The sequence below is a fragment of the Aythya fuligula genome, chromosome 6 (assembly GCF_009819795.1).
Source record: "Aythya fuligula isolate bAytFul2 chromosome 6, bAytFul2.pri, whole genome shotgun sequence".
Taxonomy (NCBI): domain Eukaryota; kingdom Metazoa; phylum Chordata; class Aves; order Anseriformes; family Anatidae; genus Aythya; species Aythya fuligula.
Genome location: NC_045564.1, coordinates 12,197,579 through 12,221,307, shown reverse-complemented (window position 1 = coordinate 12,221,307; position 23,729 = coordinate 12,197,579). Strand labels below are relative to the sequence as shown.

At 38.2% G+C, this 23,729-nt stretch overlaps 2 protein-coding genes across 3 annotated transcripts in view; one reads left to right on the top strand and one right to left on the bottom strand.

Annotated features, from left to right (window-relative positions):
- CARF (calcium responsive transcription factor) overlaps positions 1 to 17,533 on the bottom strand; it is a 43,302-nt gene extending 25,769 nt beyond the window's left edge. Inside the window, exons 1-8 of one of the 2 annotated variants that reach the window (XM_032190606.1) lie at positions 17,365 to 17,533; positions 14,826 to 15,196; positions 13,556 to 13,609; positions 7,533 to 7,654; positions 5,777 to 5,998; positions 4,539 to 4,659; positions 3,257 to 3,386; positions 2,185 to 2,269 (exon numbers count right to left, since the gene is read on the bottom strand). In XM_032190606.1, coding sequence (XP_032046497.1) covers positions 2,185 to 2,269; positions 3,257 to 3,386; positions 4,539 to 4,659; positions 5,777 to 5,998; positions 7,533 to 7,654; positions 13,556 to 13,580 — 705 coding nt within the window. In that variant the 5' untranslated portion in view covers positions 13,581 to 13,609; positions 14,826 to 15,196; positions 17,365 to 17,533. Of the gene's footprint in view, positions 1 to 2,184; positions 2,270 to 3,256; positions 3,387 to 4,538; positions 4,660 to 5,776; positions 5,999 to 7,532; positions 7,655 to 13,555; positions 13,610 to 14,825; positions 15,197 to 17,364 lie in introns of those variants that run through there. The other variant, XR_004253433.1, reaches the window with a different exon arrangement.
- On the top strand, positions 11,632 to 19,508 carry WDR12 (WD repeat domain 12). The gene is made up of 13 exons (XM_032190607.1): positions 11,632 to 11,672; positions 11,757 to 11,851; positions 12,162 to 12,256; positions 12,878 to 12,984; positions 13,808 to 13,923; positions 14,468 to 14,622; positions 15,370 to 15,415; positions 16,050 to 16,135; positions 16,334 to 16,474; positions 16,567 to 16,672; positions 17,474 to 17,606; positions 18,473 to 18,545; positions 19,137 to 19,508. The coding sequence occupies exons 1-13, from the start codon at positions 11,632 to 11,634 to the stop codon at positions 19,212 to 19,214; spliced, it is 1,272 nt and encodes a 423-aa protein (XP_032046498.1). The 3' UTR covers positions 19,215 to 19,508.
- Positions 19,509 to 23,729: the final 4,221 nt, after the last annotated feature.

The window sequence follows — 23,729 nt, the reverse complement described above, 5'->3', positions numbered from 1 at the left end:
ACAAAGGGCAGTATGCACCCAGGCTATGCACGGCCTCACCCGCTGGTATCTTCCATGAAATGCACACAGACTTCCACTTCAAGTTTGGTTCTATTCTAGAAAGTGACTGAAAAAGTGGAATTGTGATTTAGCTCATTTATCTGCATGAAGAATGGCTGGACTAAAGGTGAAGCGTTTTCTCCACCAGATCCCCAGTTTCCAGTAGGACCATTCCACCCTGTTACTGATAACAAAGTGTTCTGCAAGACACCAACCTCAAAGATAAATGACACTTCAGAATCCGATGGTCTCTAGTCTGTGCCCATAAAAACACACATACATCTGAGCCATCCCCAGTGGATTTACAAGAAACATGTGACTGAAACTCAGCAAAGCAACTCTGCTGATAACACGCAAGGAGGGAGAGAATTTGGGTCATTCCTCCTTGGATGTGCTGAATTCTGCATGGAGAACAGCAAAAATTTATTTTTATTTTTTAAATAGAACTGGGAAGATTAATGCATACAGGCAACAGTTCAGCACAGAGATACTTGTATATTCAGAACACATGCAAACATTTCAAAAAACATCTTTCTTTTTTAAGAACAATAGAGAATATTCTTTTTCTCTTTCTGCTGCTGTGAATTTTAAACTCAGCAGGTGAAAATTCTTATAAAAGACTTGTGTTATGGTTTGCTTCATCTAAGTCCTATAAATTGAAGCCAATAATAAATTACTCAGACATGCTACATGGATGCTAAAATGGGAGAATACGTCACAGTGGCAAAAGCACAGAAGTTATACAAGGGTTATACGTCTTAATGGACTTGAAAACTAACCAAACACTTGAGGTGACTCATTGTTAACCATATCTCTACCATGGAAGAGTTAATGTTATTACTTTTTGACCTCTAAATGTTTAATTGAATAAATATTGGACAACACCATTCATATGAAATAAAAGACGTAACAAAAGGAGCAATAGATTGATATATTTAGTCAATTTAAAAATTATTTCTAAGTGGATATGGAAAGCTATTCGATTTCTAAGTCCTTTGCAGCTGCAATTTCTAGGTATCATTGGCAAAACCAACAGGGAAAAATGTTCAAATGGTAATGATATCTGAAGAGGTAAACAAGATAGAATATCATTTTTCCTTTAAAAAAGTATTAAGAAAAAGTAAAAAATAAACATCTATCAGGAAGTTTGGTAGCAGGAAGATGAGGTAGGTGCTCTCTCAAAATCCTCCCATCACCCCCTTTCCTTTTAAATGATTCATTAGGTATTCTAGCTGTTAACAACATCCTAAGTCACTAGGATATTTCTGTAGACATCTAAATACGCAACAATATGAGAGTCCTGTTTAGGTCAATGCCACGACAAGGAATAAAGATAGTTTCATTTATATCAAGTATACAAATTCTCCATTTAGGGTAGTGAATTAACTGTACAAACTGCAGTTGAAAAGGATCATTTTATAGTTTCTTAGTAGGCATTTGGAAACAGAAGCATCAGCCTTTCCCAAATGTAAAGATTCTCTCTCATGAAGTGTAAGAAAATCCTAAAGCAAGTATTGGTCACCACAAAGGAAAAAAGAAAACTTGGGATAGGATCTCAGCATTTTTCAACAAATGAAAACAAGCACAGATAAGCATGCATGATAAAAAAGTAAGAATATTTAACATATTAAGGTGCTTTGATAAGTCCCAGACCTGACCCTGGCAAGTAGTCACATGGATTTTGATTTCTAAGAGACAACACAAACTAATATGAACAGTAGCAAACTTACAGCATACAGAAGAAATTTTATTCTTGCACTTAGAGTAAGTGCAACAAAAAGTGGTTTGCTCAGCAGAAGACACCAGGGCTTACGCTGTATCAAGAACAAACTTGATAACGTTGCATACACAAATGGGAATCAATGGCTCTTCCCAGAACTGTATAGCATCACAAGATTTCAGAAGCAGAATTTGTGCTTCAGGAGCTGTTCATGGTCAGTCATTCCCAAAAAAGAAAGGGATTCCATAGCATGTAAAATGCTATTTCACATGCTGAAATGTTTAGTAGTACCAGCTTGTAATAGTACAATTTCATAACACATCTTGAACACAACTTATACAACTATAAACATTATTCCTGTCATGGAATAGGATCTATGTCTTGATCATGATGAAAAAAATGAATAAGAATTCTTTGTAGCTCACCTCACAGTTCCTGAGACGGCGTGCCCACACAGGCGTGTTTGGTGGCAATTGCTGGAGAGGAATGGGAAAGGGGTCTTCCAACATCCTGAAAAATAAAATGTTGTAAGAGTCTGAACAGACATCCAGGAAAGCTGATTTTTATCCTGACCCACAGCTATTAAATCAAAACAGTGCATTACATAAAACAAAACAGGGTATATGACCAAACTACAGATACTATATCAACATGCCTTTGAAAAGGTGGAGTTCATTTTTTCCATATTCTACTTCACTGCTAAAATAATTCACAATAATTATCGCTATTTTAAAAATCATTGTCTTCTGTGTTCAACAAGACCTCTAAGCATTCAGTATTCTCAGTATTGTTACCTAATAACAATAGCCAAAACACTGAGAAATAGACTATTTGATTATCTTGATAACTGTCTTATGCAGACTGATGGCAGAGTGCTGACCATTAAACCAAATATCCAATGCATGTTAAATGCTACACATTTTAGTGGATTTTAAATGAAAGCATTCACAATTAAAAATGCATCCCCATCACTGAGGGAGGGGACAGAGTTAGGTATCAAAGACAGGAAAGGAATAACTGAACTATTTAAATTTTAGAAACTTTATTAACCAATCTGCCTGTGTGTTCCACTGAAACACACCATCAGCAGCAACTTTCTTATATATTTTACGAAAGGAAGCTTCAGCTTTCCCTGCAGCTCTTTCAATAAATCACTTTCGGCTCTTGGCATTACAACTATCTGGAGTAATTTCAGTAATTTGCACTGTGTTTCGTACAATACCCTCCTATTGTTCTAGTCAGAATACATCCAACTTGCTTTGGAATACAGGTATTTTAACTGCTTTTCTCATGTTCTGGCACATACATAAGGTCCCAGTAAACACAGTTGGCTACATATCATTCACTATGAACTAAAAGTTCATAACCTCCACTCAACCATTCTGAGGTAATTTGTTATAGCCGTCACAAGAAACAAAATCCCACAAGCCACAAGAAAATTCATCAGCATTACCAGCAGGTCAAAGTGACTGTTAATTCTTTCAATTCCTAACCTACCTGGTGGTTGTTTTTTTTGATACAGTGAGAGATGCCTGTGGATGTAGAATGTAACCGCTTGCACTGTCTGCTAGAGCAGCCATTGCCACGGTCTGCAAGTTCCCATCACCACATTTCTCATCTGAAACATCTTTGCAAAAATAAAACATCCTTCTGGTTAACAAAAAAGAATGGGAAAATGACAAACTATAATTAAAATTATGTGTTGGAAGAACAAACCTTCTGACATATGAAAGACGATGATTTTAAGAAGAAAAACTGTTAATTGGTACTGATAAACTCTAGGCACATACATCAAGATACACCCAATAAGGTTGTTTGTACTTGGAGACTTTGGTTATCATGCTACTGCTAATGAATCCCCACACAACAAAGCAAATAATCAGAAGAACTTTAAAATCTGTTTTACATTTCCACAAATCTATACAGGATTACATGACTATTTTGTTCAGCTGCAAATTGCATTTTGATAATCTGTTCAATTTTTTTATTTTATACAGAAAATGCATAACAGTAACAAACCTTTCAGAGTTTGACGTAACACGACAACTGAGTTTTCAGGATTATTCTGTGAATGCAAACTAGTACACAGCCTTTAGCCATCCAGCTAGGCTTACAGATAAATAATCAATGCTTTCAGATTTTAAAATACATCCTTTCCTAAAGAAAAGCTTAAAATTTGTGCATGTAGTCGTGCATCTCAGCACATACTTAAAATGTGACACGCTGAGGGCAAAAACTTGGTGACAAAGTAGAAATTGCATCTCATGTGCTTCACGGGGAACTGAATTTCTACCTAGATACTTCATTTCTGGCTTCACAAAAGATGCCATATCTCCTGAGTGAGGTGTCTGGAACAGATAAGAACAGGAATTCTCCTATCTGCTTTACTTGAATTAACTACTTCATTCAAAAATGAAACAAGCAGGCAGTAAAAATTGGAAGCTGCTGGTACAGTTGTCTGATATAGCAGAAATATATTTATTAATGATAAATAATGCAAGAAGCAGCTTTATCCTTCATATCTCTATTTATCTATGACACACCTAAAGTGAGCATAATAACCTTTATTTCACAGGTTTTTGTGCAACAGAAAACACTGCAAAGCATGCCAAATTCATAATCAGAAAGCAGATTCAGTAAATATGTATTTTTGTCTTTTAACTTTGGCTAAGGAAAGGAAATATACAAACAAGAGGTTCTTAAAAAAAAAAAAAAAAATCACACAGGATGCACTTAGTCAGAGGAACACATACCCTCAAGTCCCACAGCTTATACTCACCCTGAGTGCTGGTCACATCCAGGAGCTGACCTTGAGGAATAATCACTTGGGCCACTCCTGGCTGGGCAGAAGGAATGACATGCAGCACCTGGCCATTTTCTGACTGGCTGGCAACAATCATCTGTAAGGCAATCACAGAAAAGTATGAATGGTGCTAGATGGTCTAGTGATCACTGTCCAGATTGACCAGTTTGGCTTATAACTAGAACAGGAAATATTCTGGTTGCAATTAAGGCCTATAAATTAACTTTGTTTCACATAATAAAGGAAACTGTCTATTTAATGTCAGTTTCATAAAATTATTTTCCACCTTTTAAAATAGCCATTTACTTGATTAGAGAGGAAAAACAAACAAACAAACAAAAACAAAAAACAAAAAACAAACATACAGGATTCTACAACGAATTACACATTTATTCAGAACTGAAAGCTATCAAAAACATGAAAGTAATTCATAATTGGATTCACTGTAACCGCATTCATGGACTAGCAGGATTAATCATAACATATAAATAAATTTGATCTTTACTCCTAAGAAATTGATCTATATGGGCAATGTTTCATGCAAAAGCAGACAGAAGGTAAAGCGGCAGAACTTGAAAAAACAAATTAATTAAATCTTCAAAAATCCTAGAAAACTAAAATGACTCCTTATGGTAAATAGTGCTGCAGTTACCAAGAACTTGTTTCCAGCAATGTTATAAAAGCTAACATAACAAAATATAACCCTGTTCCTGATTTATTGCACTTGAAATGGGTCAGGTGTCTATAATGACAATACAATATATGCCAAGCAAACTATTTGAATGAAGGAACACTTATTTTGTAAAAAGGTAACTAAGAACTACAAAGCAACATTTTGAGCAGATTAAAAAAAAAGATCTAATGGGTTAGCTTATTGCTAACGTCCGAGTCCTACAAAAATAGACACACATATCCCGGGAATATAGAGAAAGCAGCAACGATATAAGTACAAAATCTCATCACCCAATAACATCCAGGCTGAGTACTGACAAAAGACATGACACTGTCATATAATAAAATTTGCTATGGCTGGAGATGGGGCTTGCCAATGAGGAAGAGCAACTGGAGCATGAACTGAACCACTGAAAAGTCTCACCTTGTTGCTCAAGACTGAATTAATTGGCTGTTACAGCAAACAAGCACCGTATATAAGGTCCTTCAAAGAGCTCCAATGCCACAGACTTCTCCACCTGCCCTGCTTCAGATGTACTCACCATCTGTGTGCTGGGCCCTCCTAGGGGCTGCAGCTCATAGAGAGGCTGCCCGTTTTGGTCTACCAGATGGAACTCCTCTGCGGAGAGAGGCTGAGGCTGGGGTGGCCGTGCAGGTGCAGCTAATGATGGAGAACTACCCAAAAGGCGTACTGTGATAGGTAAGGCTGCGGGAGAGTCGCTGTGTCCAAACAACGGATCCTTGGAATCCATGCAGGTTAAACGCTTTCACAGAGGAAAAACAGTAAAATACACTTTAATGCCAAGTAGCAATTTCTACTTTTAAAAAAACAAACAAAAGAACATTTAAAATTGTCACGGTGCATTTCTACTCAGATGGAGCTCTACATCCTTCTGATCGAGAGGCTACTATTTAGCACTGGCAGTTCTGGTTTTCACATTTTCATGCTGAAAATATGAATACATTTCTACTTTCGAGAACTGACTCTCTACTAAAAGGAGAGAAATTCCACTGTGCCCAAGAGCTGTACCCCAAAATTACTTATAACTTTAAAACATCTCAAGCCTACCAAGAAACTGAAAGAACATCCACCAACTCAATTTGACTTAAAACGAAATCTTAGATATTATTCTACTCAGCCTTTAGATACTTGCATTTAGCTATGGAGACAAAGTTTCTATACACTGACTGCTTTCTTAATTCTTTACCACAGAAGAAGCACAAGCAGCAGAAAACAAAATCAAGTCCAAGAATTATACAGTGCAAGACCAAGAATCAGATCTTGCAAGTCTCAAAAAAAATACGTACTCAGAACATATTCTACTCAAGCTTGAGAAATTGAGATCTCACAGCACATTCAATTTGTATTAAATTTAAATGTTTAAACACAAATATGTGTCCTGTTGCAACTCTGTCAACACAAACATTAAACATTTAAAAACAGTAAGAATTAGGTAGCCCTATGTAAGTTTTGTAAGGCTGTCATTTGGCCAGTGCAAGAAGGGCAATCTGTTTTCTCTCTGCAACAATTACACATCCAGCTCTAATGCTTCTGTAACAAAAATGTGGAAACTGCAAATCAAAAAAGAGGGGAAAAATGTTTCTAAATTCTGTACTGTAGTCAGAACTGGGCCAGAAACCTTATGCAGTTTCAGCTCCTCTGTAAAAAACACCAGAAAACAACAAGATTGTATGAAGGCCATGAACACACTACTAACCCACTACCTGAATGATCTCTTAGCCAATGCAATCTGAACAAGAACATTTTATTCACAGAAGTCTCTGTGGCTAGGATAGGTGGCAATATTTAGTAACAGCTATACTTAAGATTCCCCTTCACTTGATGTCTATACATATTTTGTGTTGTCCTTGGACTCTCCTTTTCCACATCCGGTCACTAAGCAGTTTGACCCAATTTTCAAGTGTTCTGAACCCATCCAAAATTCTTTTAATAAAGAATTTTGTTAACAAAATAAGTATTTCTTCAGCACTGTAACAGGAGTTGCTAAATATAATTACTAAAAGGCTGTCATTACAGGTAACATCTGGATATTTATCAGTTCAAAACCGAATGGCACAAGAATACAAGTGAAGGAACTTCTGTATTTTTTTAAAAACACAACAATGTATTAGTCTAAAGCGAACAAATACAAATACAAAGGGAACAAAAAATTAGTCTAAAGGGGACAATGTATTAGTGTAAAGGGAACAAATAACAAAATATGAAAAATCACACTGTAAAGTAATTGGAGAGAATGTAAAGAAAGCGTCTAAAAAGACAGAATGTTCATATCTCACCTGAAAAACCTGATCGTTTGTTTCCAACTGTCCTGCACCATTGCAGTTGCCTACAAACAAAACATTAGATCTTTCCATAGCAACATCATGGTCAACTCCATTTTCTTCCATTACCAGATGACCTGGAAAAGTTACAAAACTTTACTTCAGTACTAGCCTCAATCAAGAGGTTGCTACAGGATTTTTTCTGGTGTTAAAGATCTAAGTTTTACAGGTTCTAATCCCACTGCAAGCTAAAAGCAAAGCCCTCAAGATAAAAAGCCCTTGCTTCTTTACCACTTTATTACACACTGCAGGTACATTGCAGTGTGTTCCTCCAAGAGTATAGTTTAGCACCTAGTACAAGAAAATTTGCTTGACTTGTCATTGTGCACACAGATACAAAACAGACAATACACGTTCTTACGCTTTTCATTTAGATACATCCACAAGCACTTATCTATACACATCCAGAGATTCTTAGTACTTACAGATATGCCAGCACTGCTTTATGAAAATATTATTCATCTACTACCACAGTAAACACTCAGGACTCGCATTACCCAACTCGGTCACAGAGCCATCTTGAAGTAAATTGCGTTTGTTTTAAAGGGGTATAAAATAACATTTAAATTACAGAAAATTACTACAGTTAGACTACATCTGGAAGCTTTGGGCACAAAAAGTGCCAGATATTCAAAACAAAGCTTGGCATGAATCATAGGATGAAACACAAAAAACAGAGTTCTCAGCACTTTGGAGATTTACCTCCCATCCCAAAGAAAAGTCCTTCAAGGAGCTCAGCTGCCCATTACAAACCTTCAAGCAAACAGAGAATATGAGACAGTGAATTGCCACAGGATAAGGCTTTCACCTAGCCAACACAGCCTTTAAAGCAGTGACCAAACCCAAATATTTATAAGGAACTAAACAAAAAGACAAATTAACCTGGCCTCTACATTATATATATAGATATTTAAGTAATGTAGTAGTAAAGTAATATGTCACTTTGGCATATTATGTGCGTACTGGAATATATATATATATATATATATATATATTCCAGTACGCACATAATATGCCAAAGTGAACAGAACAAAACTTAATTCCTGCAATTTGTATTGGAGGAGGGAGAAAGGTGCTTTGGAAATAAATACTCTTCCGTATTTATTTTAGAGACAGGCAGCATTATGTTAGAACATGACTCCTACCAGCTTTATGTTCTTCATCACACAGTAAATTCCTTCAGATGGACCATCTCAGCTGTGGCATCTAAACCATTTACAGCTTTGGTAAGGAGAATGTAAAAGACTATAAAGCCTTTCAGAAAGAACTGTACAACTGAAAGCATAAATTTATTTTTCTTTGAAAAGATATAAAGGACCATGGGCAAAGTAGAACATCTCCCTAGCTTCTGGAGATGAATAAAGCATTCTACTGATATGAACAACATTATGAAGTTAAGCTGCTCATATGCTCATTATAATAAATATTCTAAAGCAGATTTATTTTTCCTTTCAATTTTCAAGTGAAGACACTCCAAACCAAGCTCTAAATGAAGTTAATCATGTTTACCAAGTATTTTGTAGCTTTGGATCTGAGAACAATTATAGGATGTTTCAGTTTAAATATCTGAAGCAGACAATAGAAAAAAAAAAATCCACGCCAGACAGAACTAGATTTCATCATCACTCAACCAGTGTGCCCCTATTAAAAGACATAAATATATGTTGGTTTTGCTAGGGCAGCACTTTCAGCTGTTAGAAATCACCTGAAGATGTTCGTTCGACAGACAGCGATGGTGTGTGCTCTGAGCATGCCACAACCCTGCCAAAGAGAGCAGGGACAGCTGTCTCAGCACTGACCTGCGGCCAGAGCAGCCCAACGCTCTGTATCTAACATGCTAGTTAATAACAGCCTGGGGAAAAATGATAGCAGCAGGGCAAACATACAGTGATATTTTTCCAGCTTCCTGTTATAAGTAAAACAGAAATAGCTAGAGCATGAAGTTGTACCTTGGTGTTTAAAACACACCCTCAGTATATTTCTGTTCAGTGACCTTGTATAAACACATACATAACTAATAAATGGCATAGTTAGATAAATATTGTCAACTAATTCTCCAAATAAGACAACTAAATCCTGTTCATAGATATATGCATGGATATTTGTCATGAAAAAGTGAATAATACGCAAGCATCCCTCTTTTTCATAAATGTTTTACAATTGAAATTTTTGTGGCACATATGTAACACCATGGCTTGCTACATTTAGCAAGAAGTTGAGAGAGAAAGGTGGGAGTTTAACTTAGCGTAAAAACTGAATCAACAGCTGTATCCCCCACGCACAGCTCAAGTGCTGGCAGCTCTTTGCCTCAGCTTCAGGCTCAGCACAGCACCAGGAGAGCCACCTACGTGCTGCTCTCTGCCAAGCCCACTGCTCCATGGCTGCTTCCCACTCAAGGGTCAGCACCCTAACACTGCAGCACCGCTTCTGTCACCCTGCCTCCCCATTGAGAAGCACCCTGCTCAAAATAAAACAGTATCTGCAACTGCTGCTGCCCTCAGTTTGACTCCACAGAGAGCTGGCAGCCACAGAAACTGCTAGCACAGGTAAGTATTGCAACCATCACTAGTATTTTAAGAAGTCTTAGTGATGGGATCTTCAAGAGAGCAATCATCAGGCACTGCAACGTAGCTTACTATACTACCATCAGCAGTTCAGTTCCAAAGACAAACAAGATCACTCAGCAAAAGGCAGGCAGACCTGATGCTGAGGCAACACCTACAAACCAACTACAACTACACCAGTTCTAGACCAATGTAACTCTCAGGTCTCACGTGACTGTGTGTTTCTGCCTTCCCTCAGTTATGAGGGCTCTTTCTGAGGGCTATATGCAGGCAGACCCAAACAGAAGTACTGTCTTCCAAAATCCCAAATCAAGTTATTTTAACGCTGAGGAAATTATGCAAGATTTTAGTCTCTCTTCTCTTAGAAGAAAACTGAACTTGAAGAAAACATGTGAGACCATTTTGATAATAAGCCCATTCCCTTACATTTACAGACAGGAGTCTTCAGTGCGCACCCCTGTTAAAAAAAGAAAAAAGATAAACCAAAGCTCGACTAAATTCATGTTTTCAGCACTGCTGATAGCAATGTGCCTCATCTTGGCCTCAGTTTACACTTCATGATGGCAAATACAGTTGGAAGCCTTGCTAACAATTCTTTCTCAGTTTTCCCTATAATAATTAGAAGGTTTTATAAAAAGATTTAAAATAATTGCAAAGCTTAACACAACACTTCCTCTGAAAAAGCTGCCTCTGTTGAGACCGCTCTAACAAGCAAACCATTATAAAGGGCATGAATTACAGCGAAACGTAACGGGGACGAAACTGGAGCAGAGCACTGTCCTCAAGCAGGCAGCTAAACTAGCTTAACGTTAGCTGGTGCCGGGCTCGAGACTCAGCTCGTGTCCGCGGTACAGCAGCAGGCGGGTACAGCACGGAGCGCACGGAAGGTTTGGGAAGCGCCCAGGTGCTCGGCAGGGCTCAGGGGGACCCCTCAGGGAACCGCGGGGCGGCTCCGGGGGGCGCGGGGCCACTGGGGCTGGGCCCCGCCCGCTGCCGGGGGCGCCGCGGAGGGGCGGGAGAACCCAGTGCAGAGGCGAGCCGCAGGTGCCGGTGCCCCCCACCCCGGGGTGCTCGGCTCCCCTCCGCCCGGGGCAGGACCTTCCCCACCGCCGCGGGGCAGGGCCGGCCGCTGCCTCTCAGCGAGGGGGCGGCGCCCCGTCAGCCCGGCCGCCGCCAGGCTGCCTCCGCCGGCCCCCTGCCACCCCTCGCCGCGGGGCGCCGCGCCCCCGCCCCGCCGCTCTCTCTCCCCCAGCCCGGGGGCGAGGGGAGCCCGGCCCCGACCCCCGGAGCGAGCCCGCCCCACCTCGCCTCGGCTCCCGCCGGCGCCGCCATGGAGGCCGCCCCTCGGCGCACGCGCGGCGCCCAGCGGCCGGCAGGGGGCGCGCCGGCAGCGGGGAGGCGGCGCGCGGCCTGGCGGGGGCTGCGGCCGCGTGGGGCAGGGGCAGGCCGGGCGCTGCAGCACCGCCAGCAACAGCACCGCCAGCAGCAGCATGGCGCAGCTCACGGCGCGGTTCCGCACCGAGAACCCCAGGTGAGGCCGCGCCGGGTTGGGATGGGTGGGGGGGTACGGGGAGGCCCCCGCGCAGGGCCGGCTAACGGCGCCGCGTGCCCGCAGGTACGCCGTGGAGGATGTGCCCTTCTCCGTGCCCGCGGCCTCCGAGATCACCGACCTCAGCCACCTCATCAACAAGCTGCTGGTGGCCGCCGACGGTAGGTGCCGGGCTGGGGGCTCCGCCGCAGGCCCCGCCTCGGCCCTGCGCTTCGGGGCCGGGCCGGGGCCGCACGGAGGGGCCCGGGGAGCAGCGGGCGGGCGCAGGCAGCCGGCAGAGCCCCCGTGGCTCGCAGCGAGCCTCCCTTCCCTCCCCTCGCGTAACGCCGTGGGCTGCCCACGCGTGGCCGCCTGGCTGAGCTTTTAATGCTCATGCTGGGTCTGTTCTCCTGAGCCAGCCCCAGAGCGAAGTTGTTCTTGATAGCATCTGTTAAACAGCACTACCTGAGAGTGAATTCTGCTTTGTTTCAGCTGACCACAAGTATGTGGAATTTGACTTCCTTATCAATGGCCAGTTTTTGCGTATGCCACTGGTCACACACATGGAGATGGAAAATATCTCCACGGTAAGCCATGCTTGCTTTCTTTCGCAAAACAGATTTAGCCAACATCTCTCAGTTCAAGAAAGGTATCACCCTGTCACCCTAACTAGGTAAATCTCTAAGCTGATGAAAAGTTGCCCTGCTCAGTTCTTCTCCTTTCCTAACTTACACAAAAGTTGTGTATGTTTAAAGTCATTCTCAACTGCAGAATGATTAGACAGTAGAGGACAGAGCAGTGCAAGAAACACCCTTAATCCAAACTGTTGTCTTTATACAATTTAGAGGGTAAATTATTGTTGCATGTAGTTTATCACTAACATGTTTTAGCTTCCCGTGCTCAGTTACATTGAGAGATAAAAGGAGAGGTTAGCATCACCTCTAAAAAAGTCAAATTCATGAATTACTTTAGACACGACTTTTACATAGGTAGATACAGTAAAGAGGAACCTGAAAACTATAACTATTTCATTTTGCTTTCAGCTTGCCATTAATTGTAACTTGCTAAAACTATGGAAAGCGATAATACTTGGATACTGAGACATTTGGTTCAATAAACTTTTATATCTGTACCACACTAAAATTAAGTATAATTGCTATTAAGAAAAATTAAACTGCACTAAATAACTCTTCTGTCTGTGAACTCAGGAAGAAGTGGTGGAAATAGAGTATGTGGAGAAATACATGGCCCCTCAACCAGAGGAGTGCATCTTCCATGATGACTGGATCAGTTCTGTTCAAGCCACTGAAGAATGGTACCACAGTAAACCAGTTCTAAGTCTGTATTACTTATTCCTGTTGTATGCAGAAGACTCCATGGTGTCAAATGAAGTCCTATTCTGTATCTTTATGTCTGTTTTTTTCTTGATCTGTTCTGATTTTTCTTTTTAACCTAGCAAGTCAGTCAGACACTACTTGCTTTTGTAAGGAGTTCGATTTTAATATCTCTGTTCTCTGCTGACAGCAACTTTAACACAGCAGAAAACAACTGCTTGAGATGCCGTTAGTAGAAATGGGTAACACAAATACTGCTCACTATTTCTTAAAGGACACCAAGATTTCTATTTTAAAGCTTAAATCCTTTAGACTTCAAATGTGACATTCATGTAGTAACAAATACAATTGTGTAGCTTTGTGCTGAGCTTTTCTTTAAAATGCACTTATAATTGTCCTTTTGTACAATATTTTTAAATTTATTTCCAAACAGCTAGGCCATGCTTCTCTAGTAAATAATGATTCGAAAGTGCTTTGAGATCCTCATGTAACATACTACAATAACAGCATCTTTTATTTTAAATAACGTATGAGATGTTAAGCTTCACCTACCAGAATATGCAGTACTCCCTCTCATTGCTCTTCTCCTTTACTCCTAGCCTTGCACTGTAACAAAATATATATATTTTTACTTTTCCAAGTTTTTTTTGTTTGTTTTTAATACAAAGTAGTTACATTTTAAATTAATTTCACCTAACCAGTTACTATGTTACTATTTTTTTTTCAGTTTCTGGTTGTTGTGTTCTTTCATAAAAACATGTTTGTTTTTAAAGACAAGAATGCTTCAAATTCTGTATTTTGCAGGATATTAACTGGCTGCTATGATCAGACTGCTCGAATCTGGTCTTTGGAAGGAAAATCTATCATGACAATAGCTGGGCATACAGAAGTAGTGAAGGATGTGGCATGGGTGAAGCAAGGTCAGCATATATCTTATGGGAGCAGTAATAGCTTGATTTATTGGGGGATAAATGTCAGTGTTGACTATGTTGAAACAACAGTGAATGACTATTCAATAATCACAGAATGGTTACAGTTGGAAGGGACCTCTGGAAATCATCTGGTCCAAGCCCCCTGCTCAAACAGGACACCTTCAACACATTGCCCAGGACAATGTCTAGAAATCTAGATGTTAAAAATTACTTCAGCCTCTTGTCAGAAGTCTTGATAATGAAGTTAACAGCTTGTTTTACTGGCACCATTACAGTAATGAATGTTGTACTTTAGCATTCATATTGTCTATCATCCTTTCAGTAAATATCTGTATATTGTATGTATATATCTGTAAATATTTGTATGCAGTATTTTGTATGTAAATATTTACATTAATTGTATTTGCAGAATAACAGTGTAAACTGAGACATGCCTGGGTTTCTATCTACTATTTCATCTTCAACTAGAATAATTACTATAAATGCTTTGGTAAGCTGAATTTGGTGTGAACATGACTTCTTTCTTCCTCAGATAGTCTATCCTGCCTGTTACTCAGTGCATCTATGGATCAAACTATCCTGCTCTGGGAGTGGAATGCAGAGAAGAACAAAGTGAAAGCCCTTCACTGCTGCAGGGGGCATGCTGGGAGCGTGGACTCTGTAGCTGTTGATTGCACGCGAACTAAAGTGAGTGACTTCTTAAAAGAAACCTGTTTTTTGGGATTTTAGCAACCTATATCTCAAAAATATATTTTTTTTGGCCCTCGGTATTACTGGTCATTGTGTTATTGTGACCAACACACTGATTTTTCCATTCCTGTTATGATGGTTATTAAAGATTACATGTGCTACATCAACACTAAATCTTTTCAACAAAGCAGTGCACTTACCTCTAGTATGACAAAAAGCTGAAAGTGACTTTAGATAGCCAAGCCATTATACTGCTGCTTTTGACTTCTGTTCAGTGAAGCTGAATGTTCATTTTTAAGGAAACATTGCATTTAACAGACATGAATACAGGTTATAATGAACTATTTTCAAATTCAACCTGTATTTCCACAGTAGTTTTGAATGGGAAAAAAATATTTCAAGAGTGATATTCATAAAAAGCAAGTGACAGAAGAGGTCCTTTCCCTTCAGGACTTCAGTACGTAAGAGCATTCATACCGAAGGTAGTCACCCCTCTCAGCTTGCCTCAGTAACAAAAGGATTAAAATAAAATCTGGTGATGAAAGAAAGAGATGTTTTCTAGATATTCTTCCTGCAAAGAAAGGAGGGGAAAAAAGAGTCATTTGATCTATACAAAAACTTCTTTGGTCTCATTTGAGGAGCTCAGAATCCATTGGTTATTTTTTTCCAAGCAGGAACTGTACTTAGTATGGCCTGCAAGGCCTGTCTGGATCAACTTTTAACAAAATGTTTCTATTTTTACAGTTCTGCAGTGGGTCTTGGGATAAAATGTTAAAGATTTGGTCTGCAGGTAAGATAAGTCTAGTCTGGGATCCTTGGCTGTCTTCAGAACTGTACTTAGAACAGCCTGCATGATGAATACATGAATACTTTATAATGAAAACTTGAATTTCAATAAAAGCAAGCTTTGACTTTTTTTGGGAGGGGACGGGACACAGACACAACAATAGCTTTGTAAGCCTGTACATAGCTATTTTAAATTACTGTTTTGGGTGGTAAAATTTTCAGGTGTGGTTATTAACAACCTGTTGCTGCTTTATTCAGAACACAATATTTTGTGTCTGTTTTATTTAAACATGCAGGTTTTAATATAGACTCTACAAAACAAAGGTTTGTGGGTGATTTTTCAGGTCTATCAACACCACAGTATGGAGGACAATAAGATAGTCAGGTCTTTTCTAGAAACAGTTTTTTGTTGTTTTTTTTTGTTTGTTTGTTTGTTTGTTTAAATCTGCATGTTCTCTATCACTGTTACCAGTCATATTTTTCCAGTTGGGTGTATATATGTAGGTACTGTATCTAAAAGAAAGATTGTGTTTACCCTGCACTTGACTTACTGTTGGGATTTTTGGTGAGGCAGGATGGTCTTAAAAACACTATTACAACTTCAGAAACCTCTAGATCAGGCCTGTCTTTTGTCATAGTCCCTACAGATGAAGAGGATGAAATGGAAGAAGCAGCAAACAGACCACGGAAGAAGCAGAAAACAGAACAGTTGGGACTAACAAGGGTAAGATGAACTCCAGGTTTGTCCAGGAATTTATCTGGGAAGTGTGACCATAGAAAGTAATTGTTATTTGTTAATATTTACTAGACCAAAAAATTCCTGTGATGTGCCTGAGAACGACCAGATTCTTTCTTTTATTTATTGAAAGAACAAATGTATAAATGATACTCAATCTAATCTCTTCTCACTTTCAAATTCTAGACTCCCCTGGCAACCCTCTCTGGCCACACAGAAGCCATCTCCTCCGTACTGTGGTCAGATGCTGAAGAAATTTGCAGTGCATCGTGGGACCATACCATTAAGCTCTGGGATGCTGAGACAGGAGGTCTCAAATCAACTTTGGTGAGATCACTGTACTTTGTATATCCAGCTTAAAGAGTCCTCCCCGCCCCCCCCTAATTTTTTTTTCTTTTTTTTTTTTTTTCTTTTGACAGACGGGAAACAAAGTGTTTAATTCTGTCTCCTACTCAACACTTTGTCGACGTCTTGCATCTGGGAGCACTGACAGACATATTAGACTATGGGATCCTCGCAGCAAAGGTGAAACAAAATAATGCACATTCGTTAAGTCTTTTTTTTTTTTCCTCCAAAAATCAGAATTTCTCCCTGTTAGGAGACATTTCAAGAAGTGTTTTCTGGTGCCTTTGCTTGAAACAAGCCATTTGTTAAATATAGACATTAGTTCTATTTTCTCTAACTTGGTACAAGACTCTTTTGATTTTTTTACCTAGTGATTTAGAGAACTTCACTTAGTAAGTTTGAAGAAAAAAGGACAACCTAAAGTATATTCAACTGGGTTTTTGCAAAACCTGAACTTTTTTCTTAAAAAAGATTCAGTCCCTCTATTGGTAGGTAGGACCATCATTAAAGTAAAACAGTGGTCACTTTGTTATGCTATAGTGGTGTCATCTCTGACAGGACTGCTAGTCAGTTATGACTGAATCAGCCAGATTTATTTCATAGATATATTTACTTGTTTAGCACCTATAAATCTCATCCAGAGTTCAGCAGTATAACAGTATTATCTTATTTTTTAATAATAAAAACATTTTTTTTTCAAAAATCTTAAATGTAAAGAGAGTTTAGGGACTAGAAAATACATTTTGATTGTTTTAAATTATTTTTTACCAGAACTTGGGTAGCTTTTTTTCCCCCCCCCAACGTTCACTTTCTTCAAGTTCACTTTGATTTATGAAATTAGAATTGCAGGGTATTAGAATATCAACACTTACCTTGAACACAAATGTGTTGCTGACTTTTTTTTCCCCACTGGATTTTGGATGCATCTTCAAAGGCCTGTTTCAGTTGACATCTGCTGAGTAGCTTTTCTCTTTTGTCCAGATGGCTCCTTGGTTCTCCTGTCTCTGACTTCTCATACAGGCTGGGTGACATCTGTGAAGTGGTCACCCACCCATGAGCATCAGCTGATCTCTGGTTCTCTGGACAACATTGTGAAGCTGTGGGACACAAGGAGGTAAAATAAATGTGTTCCTTACTAGTCAAAGGAATGTAAGCGTACATGGTCAGTTAACACAATGAATTAGTGAGATCAGTCTGAGAAATTTATTGGAAATTCCTTTAGTATTTCTGGAAATCCTCTAGGATTTAGAAGTCAAGCATATAATGAAAGGAAGAAAAGTATTTGTAATCGACATGATGACCTATGGCTTAATATCTGTAATAGCTGTATGGTGTTCCAGCACATGATTGACTTGGCATTAAGAACAGCATTGATTGAAATGCAGAAGGCAGGAACTCTAACATTGCTACTGGGATTAAGAACAGCAGAAAGTCTGTTACACATTGCTCTATCTCAAGGAACAAAACACATACTACTTCTATAAAATGAACCTAATAGCATGAATAATGAACTTGCTACTCTTTTCAGAACTTCCATAACAAATTTCTGAAAAATGAATTGGTTTGCATTCAGAAGATATAAATGGCTTTTCCTGGAAAAAAAAATAGTCAAACAGTATCTAAATGGAAGAAAAAATATATAATAAACTGTTCCTAAAAAAAAAAAAAAAAGAAGTCATTACACTTCCAATGTAATTGAAAGAACAAGCTACTAAGCTACTGAAGTAGCTTAGAAGAAGGTGAAAAACACCACCGCTTTTCTCTTTGGGGATGTAGGAGAGGTTAAAACTACTGTAAACAGCTGTGGAGAAAGCAGTGGAAATGTCACAGACAGTGGAGATCCAAAAGTTAAAATGTTTAACTGCTAAGACCACATCTGTGTGATACCATTGTGACAGTATTTCTTCTAGTAACTGATTTTGCTGACTATAATTACTCACAATTTCAAATGCGTGACTATAAATACTTGTGTTTTACCAGTTGCAAAGCTCCTCTCTATGACTTGGCTGCTCATGAAGATAAGGTTTTGTGTGTGGACTGGACAGAAACAGGGGTAAGAATCCAAAAAGCAAGTTATTCTATTTATATACATTGTGGTTACAAAGCACACTAAAAGCAATATTTCTTCCTTTATGCTTAACAGTGGAAGACATCAGGAAGTTTGAGTAGTTGCTTTGGTTGACAGTGGGTAAAAAAACAACAACAAAAAACATGTTCCACAGTACTGTTTGCTGCCATAGAGACTAAAAGAGCAGCATGAACTGAGAGCTGTGGCATGGCATTACATGAGGAATGGAGGAACTTTATAATCCTCTATAGCAAGCTGTTCTGCTACTCTAGTGGTACACACATGCATAAAATTAAGAAAATATTTTGTTAAGATTTAAAACTCTCAATAAGGTTCCTATTAGGCAACAGGAAAAGGCAGGAGGAACTTTAGAAGTTTTCCACAAAACCTTTTTCTCCTAATTTCAGGAGGAGATTGCTTCCACAGTTTGAGTTTTAGTCATGCATTAACAGTTCATTATTTGTTGCTTTTCCTGTTCATGTCTTCAAAGGAGAAAAAGATGAGTGTCTCTTAAATTTTGTTTGGGTATTTTGCTTAGTTCTGGTATTAATCACAATTTTCTTTTCCTGTCATCAGTTACTATTGAGTGGTGGTGCAGACAACAAACTATATTGCTACAGATACCCAGCCACAGCCTCTGACGTTGGAGCATGAAGGACAACTGCCAGAAGATTTTTTTAAAAAACATTTTGCAGCAGTCACTCCGTTAACACCTGAAGGAGGTTTTTGTTGCTCAGAGAGCAGTTGTTCCTACTTTTTGTCTTATTAACCTGTATCTGTAACAACAGAATGACAACCAGCAGCTTCAACCATGACTACTGTGAAACAAAGCAAAGGCTGTTTCCTCCCTTGTCAATTGCTTTCAATTTAAGATCTTTTAAATGGCTATTTGTATAGACCTGTTAATAACAGTAAACTGTTCCTGACACTTAAAGAAAAATTACTCACTGGACTAAATTATTTTTGAGTTTATCTTTCCCTTTAAAAAAATAAACTTTTATCTATAGTTCATTGGTTTAGTGCCTCACTTGATGTAAAAATCAGACTTCAACTCTAATCTAAGTACGGTGGTTGGCAGTTTTTAAGATTAGGTCCTTTACTGACAAATGCAGTCTGCTTTTTAGGATAACACTTAGTATATTTGCAGTGCAAATGTAGATGGTGAAACAAAATCTGAACTGGCATTACTACTAGATTATTGTAAAACAGTACTTACAACACAGTCAAGTCACAACTTAGATTTCACTCCAGTAATCAACTGAAATTATCAAAAATATCAAAACAAACTGAATAAAGTCAGCTATCTGTTTATAACGCAACTTGTATCTAAATCATCCTATCAGTATGGTTTAAAATCTGCATCTGTAGAATACTCACACTGAAGTTGTATTTTTAACATCCAAAATCTATACCAGAATGGCAGAGCTGCTTTTTAAACTCTCTACAGGGACTGAACTCTCCTTCTGTCTTATATATAGTATTTCTAGGATAAATAGGACAAATGCAATTAATATTTATAAGAAATAAGTGTTTCAAAACATTTAAGCAGCAAACTGTTTTGAAAAAAAAAAAAAGAAATGTAAAATTTGGTATTCCATTTTAAGTGCTTCTTTCACGTTAAATTTGTGAGCATGCAAAACTTACGCAGACATACATATGCACACTTATAGAGGGAGTTGTATGAATAGAACTGTTGGGTGATTTTATTTTTTTTTAATACTTCTTTGTGGAGAACAGCACAGAATGGCCAAAGGCTGCAGTCATTTGCTTACAGATAGAGCAACTTGCCTGTTTCAGCATCATCTTGGCATTCTTGAACATCAATCTTTCTCAGTATGTCTAACTGTCTCCAGACTTGTGGGCTTTGCTCTACCCACACATCATTTACTAAGAAGTTGTTTAATCCATAATAAAATATTTCAAAGCATTTATATGAATTTGGCACAGGATCTATTGCCAGACTGTGCAACGTAAGACCAACATGGTTTTACTAGATCTTAGTGAAAATTTCATGACTGTCTGTTCAGAGAAATTAGACCTACTCCATACTACTCTTCCCTTCCCTCTCAACATAAGAATTCTCCATAAAACTATTTTTTTAACTAATTGGCCCTGATATATTAAAAATGTCATTATTTCATGTGGGAAAAATCAACAACAAATTTCTGTGAAAAGTAATTAATGGAAAAATCTTACAATTAAGCAAGTCACTTTATTATTTAATCACCAACTGAATAAAAATAAAATTCAGCCCTAGAGTTATATTTGATCAGTTCCAGTCTCTCCTCTGCTAAACTGAAGAACAATTCAATTTTCATCTTTTTGCAAATAAGATCACTTGTCACCATTTCTTGTTCAGAACTGAGCTGTAAGTCAGTTTATTTTTGAAGAAAGCCTAAGTAGAAGTCCTAAAAAGTCAATTAAGATTAAACTAATTTTACATCTATAATGTAAAATTAAGTTTAGCATATTTTTTGAACTATTCTCCTCACAGCTTAAACACTTCAGTTACCAAACTGAAGTCTGACACCATTTTTATGAGGTTGTCTTTTTTTTTGTTTTTTTTTTTTTTTTAAAGAATCTTCGTGGCCAATGCACAAAAGGCTGCTGAATTATGCAAATAACAAGTAGACTTATTGCAGGTTATTTTTTTTTTAATAATGAATTTATCATTCTTCATCTGCAACTTATATTTTTATTATTGCATAGTATACCACTAAATTTGCCAAATACATTTTTTAAACTTCCAGAGAAAGTTAAGAATACTGTGCCATTGGACTTCCTGATAAACAGTAAAAAGTCACTTTACAAGCACATCAGTTAAGTTTCTACAAGCATCTTGTTTGGAGATTATTCTAGTGTTTAGGCATTTAAAATAGAAGAGCTTTTCTCAACACAAATCACCTACCAGCTTTTCAAATAACTTTCCTAACCCACTGCCACATTCGATAGCATACCTACACTGGAAACACTATCAGTTTGTTTGACACAGCCCGTAGCTCACACAGTTATAGTTTGTGTTTTGTTTTGTTTTTAAAAAAGGGCTTCTTGCTGCTATTGGTAGCAAGGTTTTTCCTTAATTAAAATATCCCTATATGATCCTAAATGAGTTTTGTGTAAGCGGATAAATTTTCAGTATAAACTCCACATGCTTCCCAAGATTTTCCCAAGATTTCAGCATACGTATGTTATGAGAGATTAAAATTACTCCTACAATTTAAACAAATATTTCAGAAAGCTTGGAAGGAAAAATATATGTGGAAAAAGGAATATAATTCTAATGGAAACTACATATTCACGTTTAGTAGAATTAGTTATTGTTTACCTGTAGGTTTTTACTAAGCATACTTTGAGAATGCATACTTGTGGCCAAGCTGGACACCTCAGGTGAGAGAAGTCACACAGATGCAAAGAGCTGCACAGACTGTTAGAAAGCAACAGGTTACAGTAGCTTATGTTACAATTCATACGCCAAAAAAATAAAATAAAAGTCCAACCAAGTTCGAATCACCAAGTCTATTTCATGGAAGCATTTGTCACAGAACTCAAATTCTGTAGGGGCAAAAAAGGGGCAAAAACCTGCGTTCAAATTAACTGTTGTGGTGACCAATTAAAATTGTCCTAGAAATTGTATGAACACCAGAATAAGTGTCTTTTCAGCTGCCAGTGAGAAGCTGGATGAATCTGATTTAGAAAAGACAGCTGCTCAGTCTGCATGAGTCTACCAACCATCCAAATCAGGCCATTTACTGTATGGAATGCTGAAAGCATAACTCAAACGATAAAAATGTAAATTTCTGCATTGGTTTGAAGATTCATATTCAGAACTTCCAAATGTCAACTTCGCATATCTTTGAAATTTATTTCATTGGGCAACTAATAGCCCACGACCAATTTATATTGCATTGCCACAGAGGATCTTCTTATAAGTTTAAGGGACTATAAAACCAAACAAACATTGAAATAAGCACTCTGAGATTTCTGCTGAGATTTTCAGCATATATTTTAAGCAAAGAAATTTCTTAGAATGTTTGAAACGATCCCTGAATGTGAACTAGCAGTCACAGAAAGCTTTATGGAGAAAAATGATATGCCAATTTTTGTTATAGCGGAACGTTCCAATAATTAAAATTGCTTATTCAAAAAATCTCCCCTTATCATGCTATTATCTATGGCTTATAAATTTAGACTAGAGAAGTTCTGACATTCAGTCTGATGCTGTAAACTACATGATAGGCAGTTGAGATCACTTAGAAGAGCATCTGGGAAATGCTCACTGACTTAATCATTCCCCTTTAACTGTATCATCTAATTATCTATTGCAGTTGTTGAAAAACATTGCAGTTCATTATTTGTGCACACACCTCGTGGATTTCCATATACAAGACAGGTCAGCAAAATGCAGCAGAAATATTGGAAATTGAAGTAAACTCACCAAAGAATGGAGATGAACATGTGGTGGCATCTGATGCAAAGCTGGACGTCAAATTAGAGATAAACGTAAGCACCTGTAAGTAGTGTCAGTATGAATTTAAATGGAGAATACAAATACAAAATGGTATCACTTTTTCTGCCACTAACACATACTAATTATTTTCAGTCATTTTTATTATTTGACAAGCCAAAACATGGTATCTAGTGTTGGAACTACATTATTCTTTACTGAATCTATTCGACACGAAAGAGGAGACTTAAATTATTCTCCATGCTAAATGACATCATTACTGTGCCTGTGCATATATCCCTGCATAAGCTTAATATCTGGTACAACAGCTTAGCAATTTCAGGTTTACCACATTAACTGAAGTGTAATACATAGGTTTCTGCCAGCAAGATCACTATTTCTTTCTGTGATATAGAGGTTATCTGGGGGCTAGGGGAATGACAGCAAGTAAGCTATACTCTCCATTTTAAAAACACATACAGAACTGAAGGCTGATGAGTGACATAAATCCCTTGTTTGTGTTACTTGAAGTTTGAAGGCAAACTGCTCATCAAACAGTGGATGTGGATACCCAGAGGCATCTGCTGAAAACATGTGCTTTGAACAGGAGCCTGGAAGGTGTGGCACGGGTGTGCATTAGCGAGAAGAGTTGTTCACATGATGTGTTTTGGATTCCCAACAAACATCTGTTTTCTAATCTCCCCTCTTCAAGTAAATACAGTACT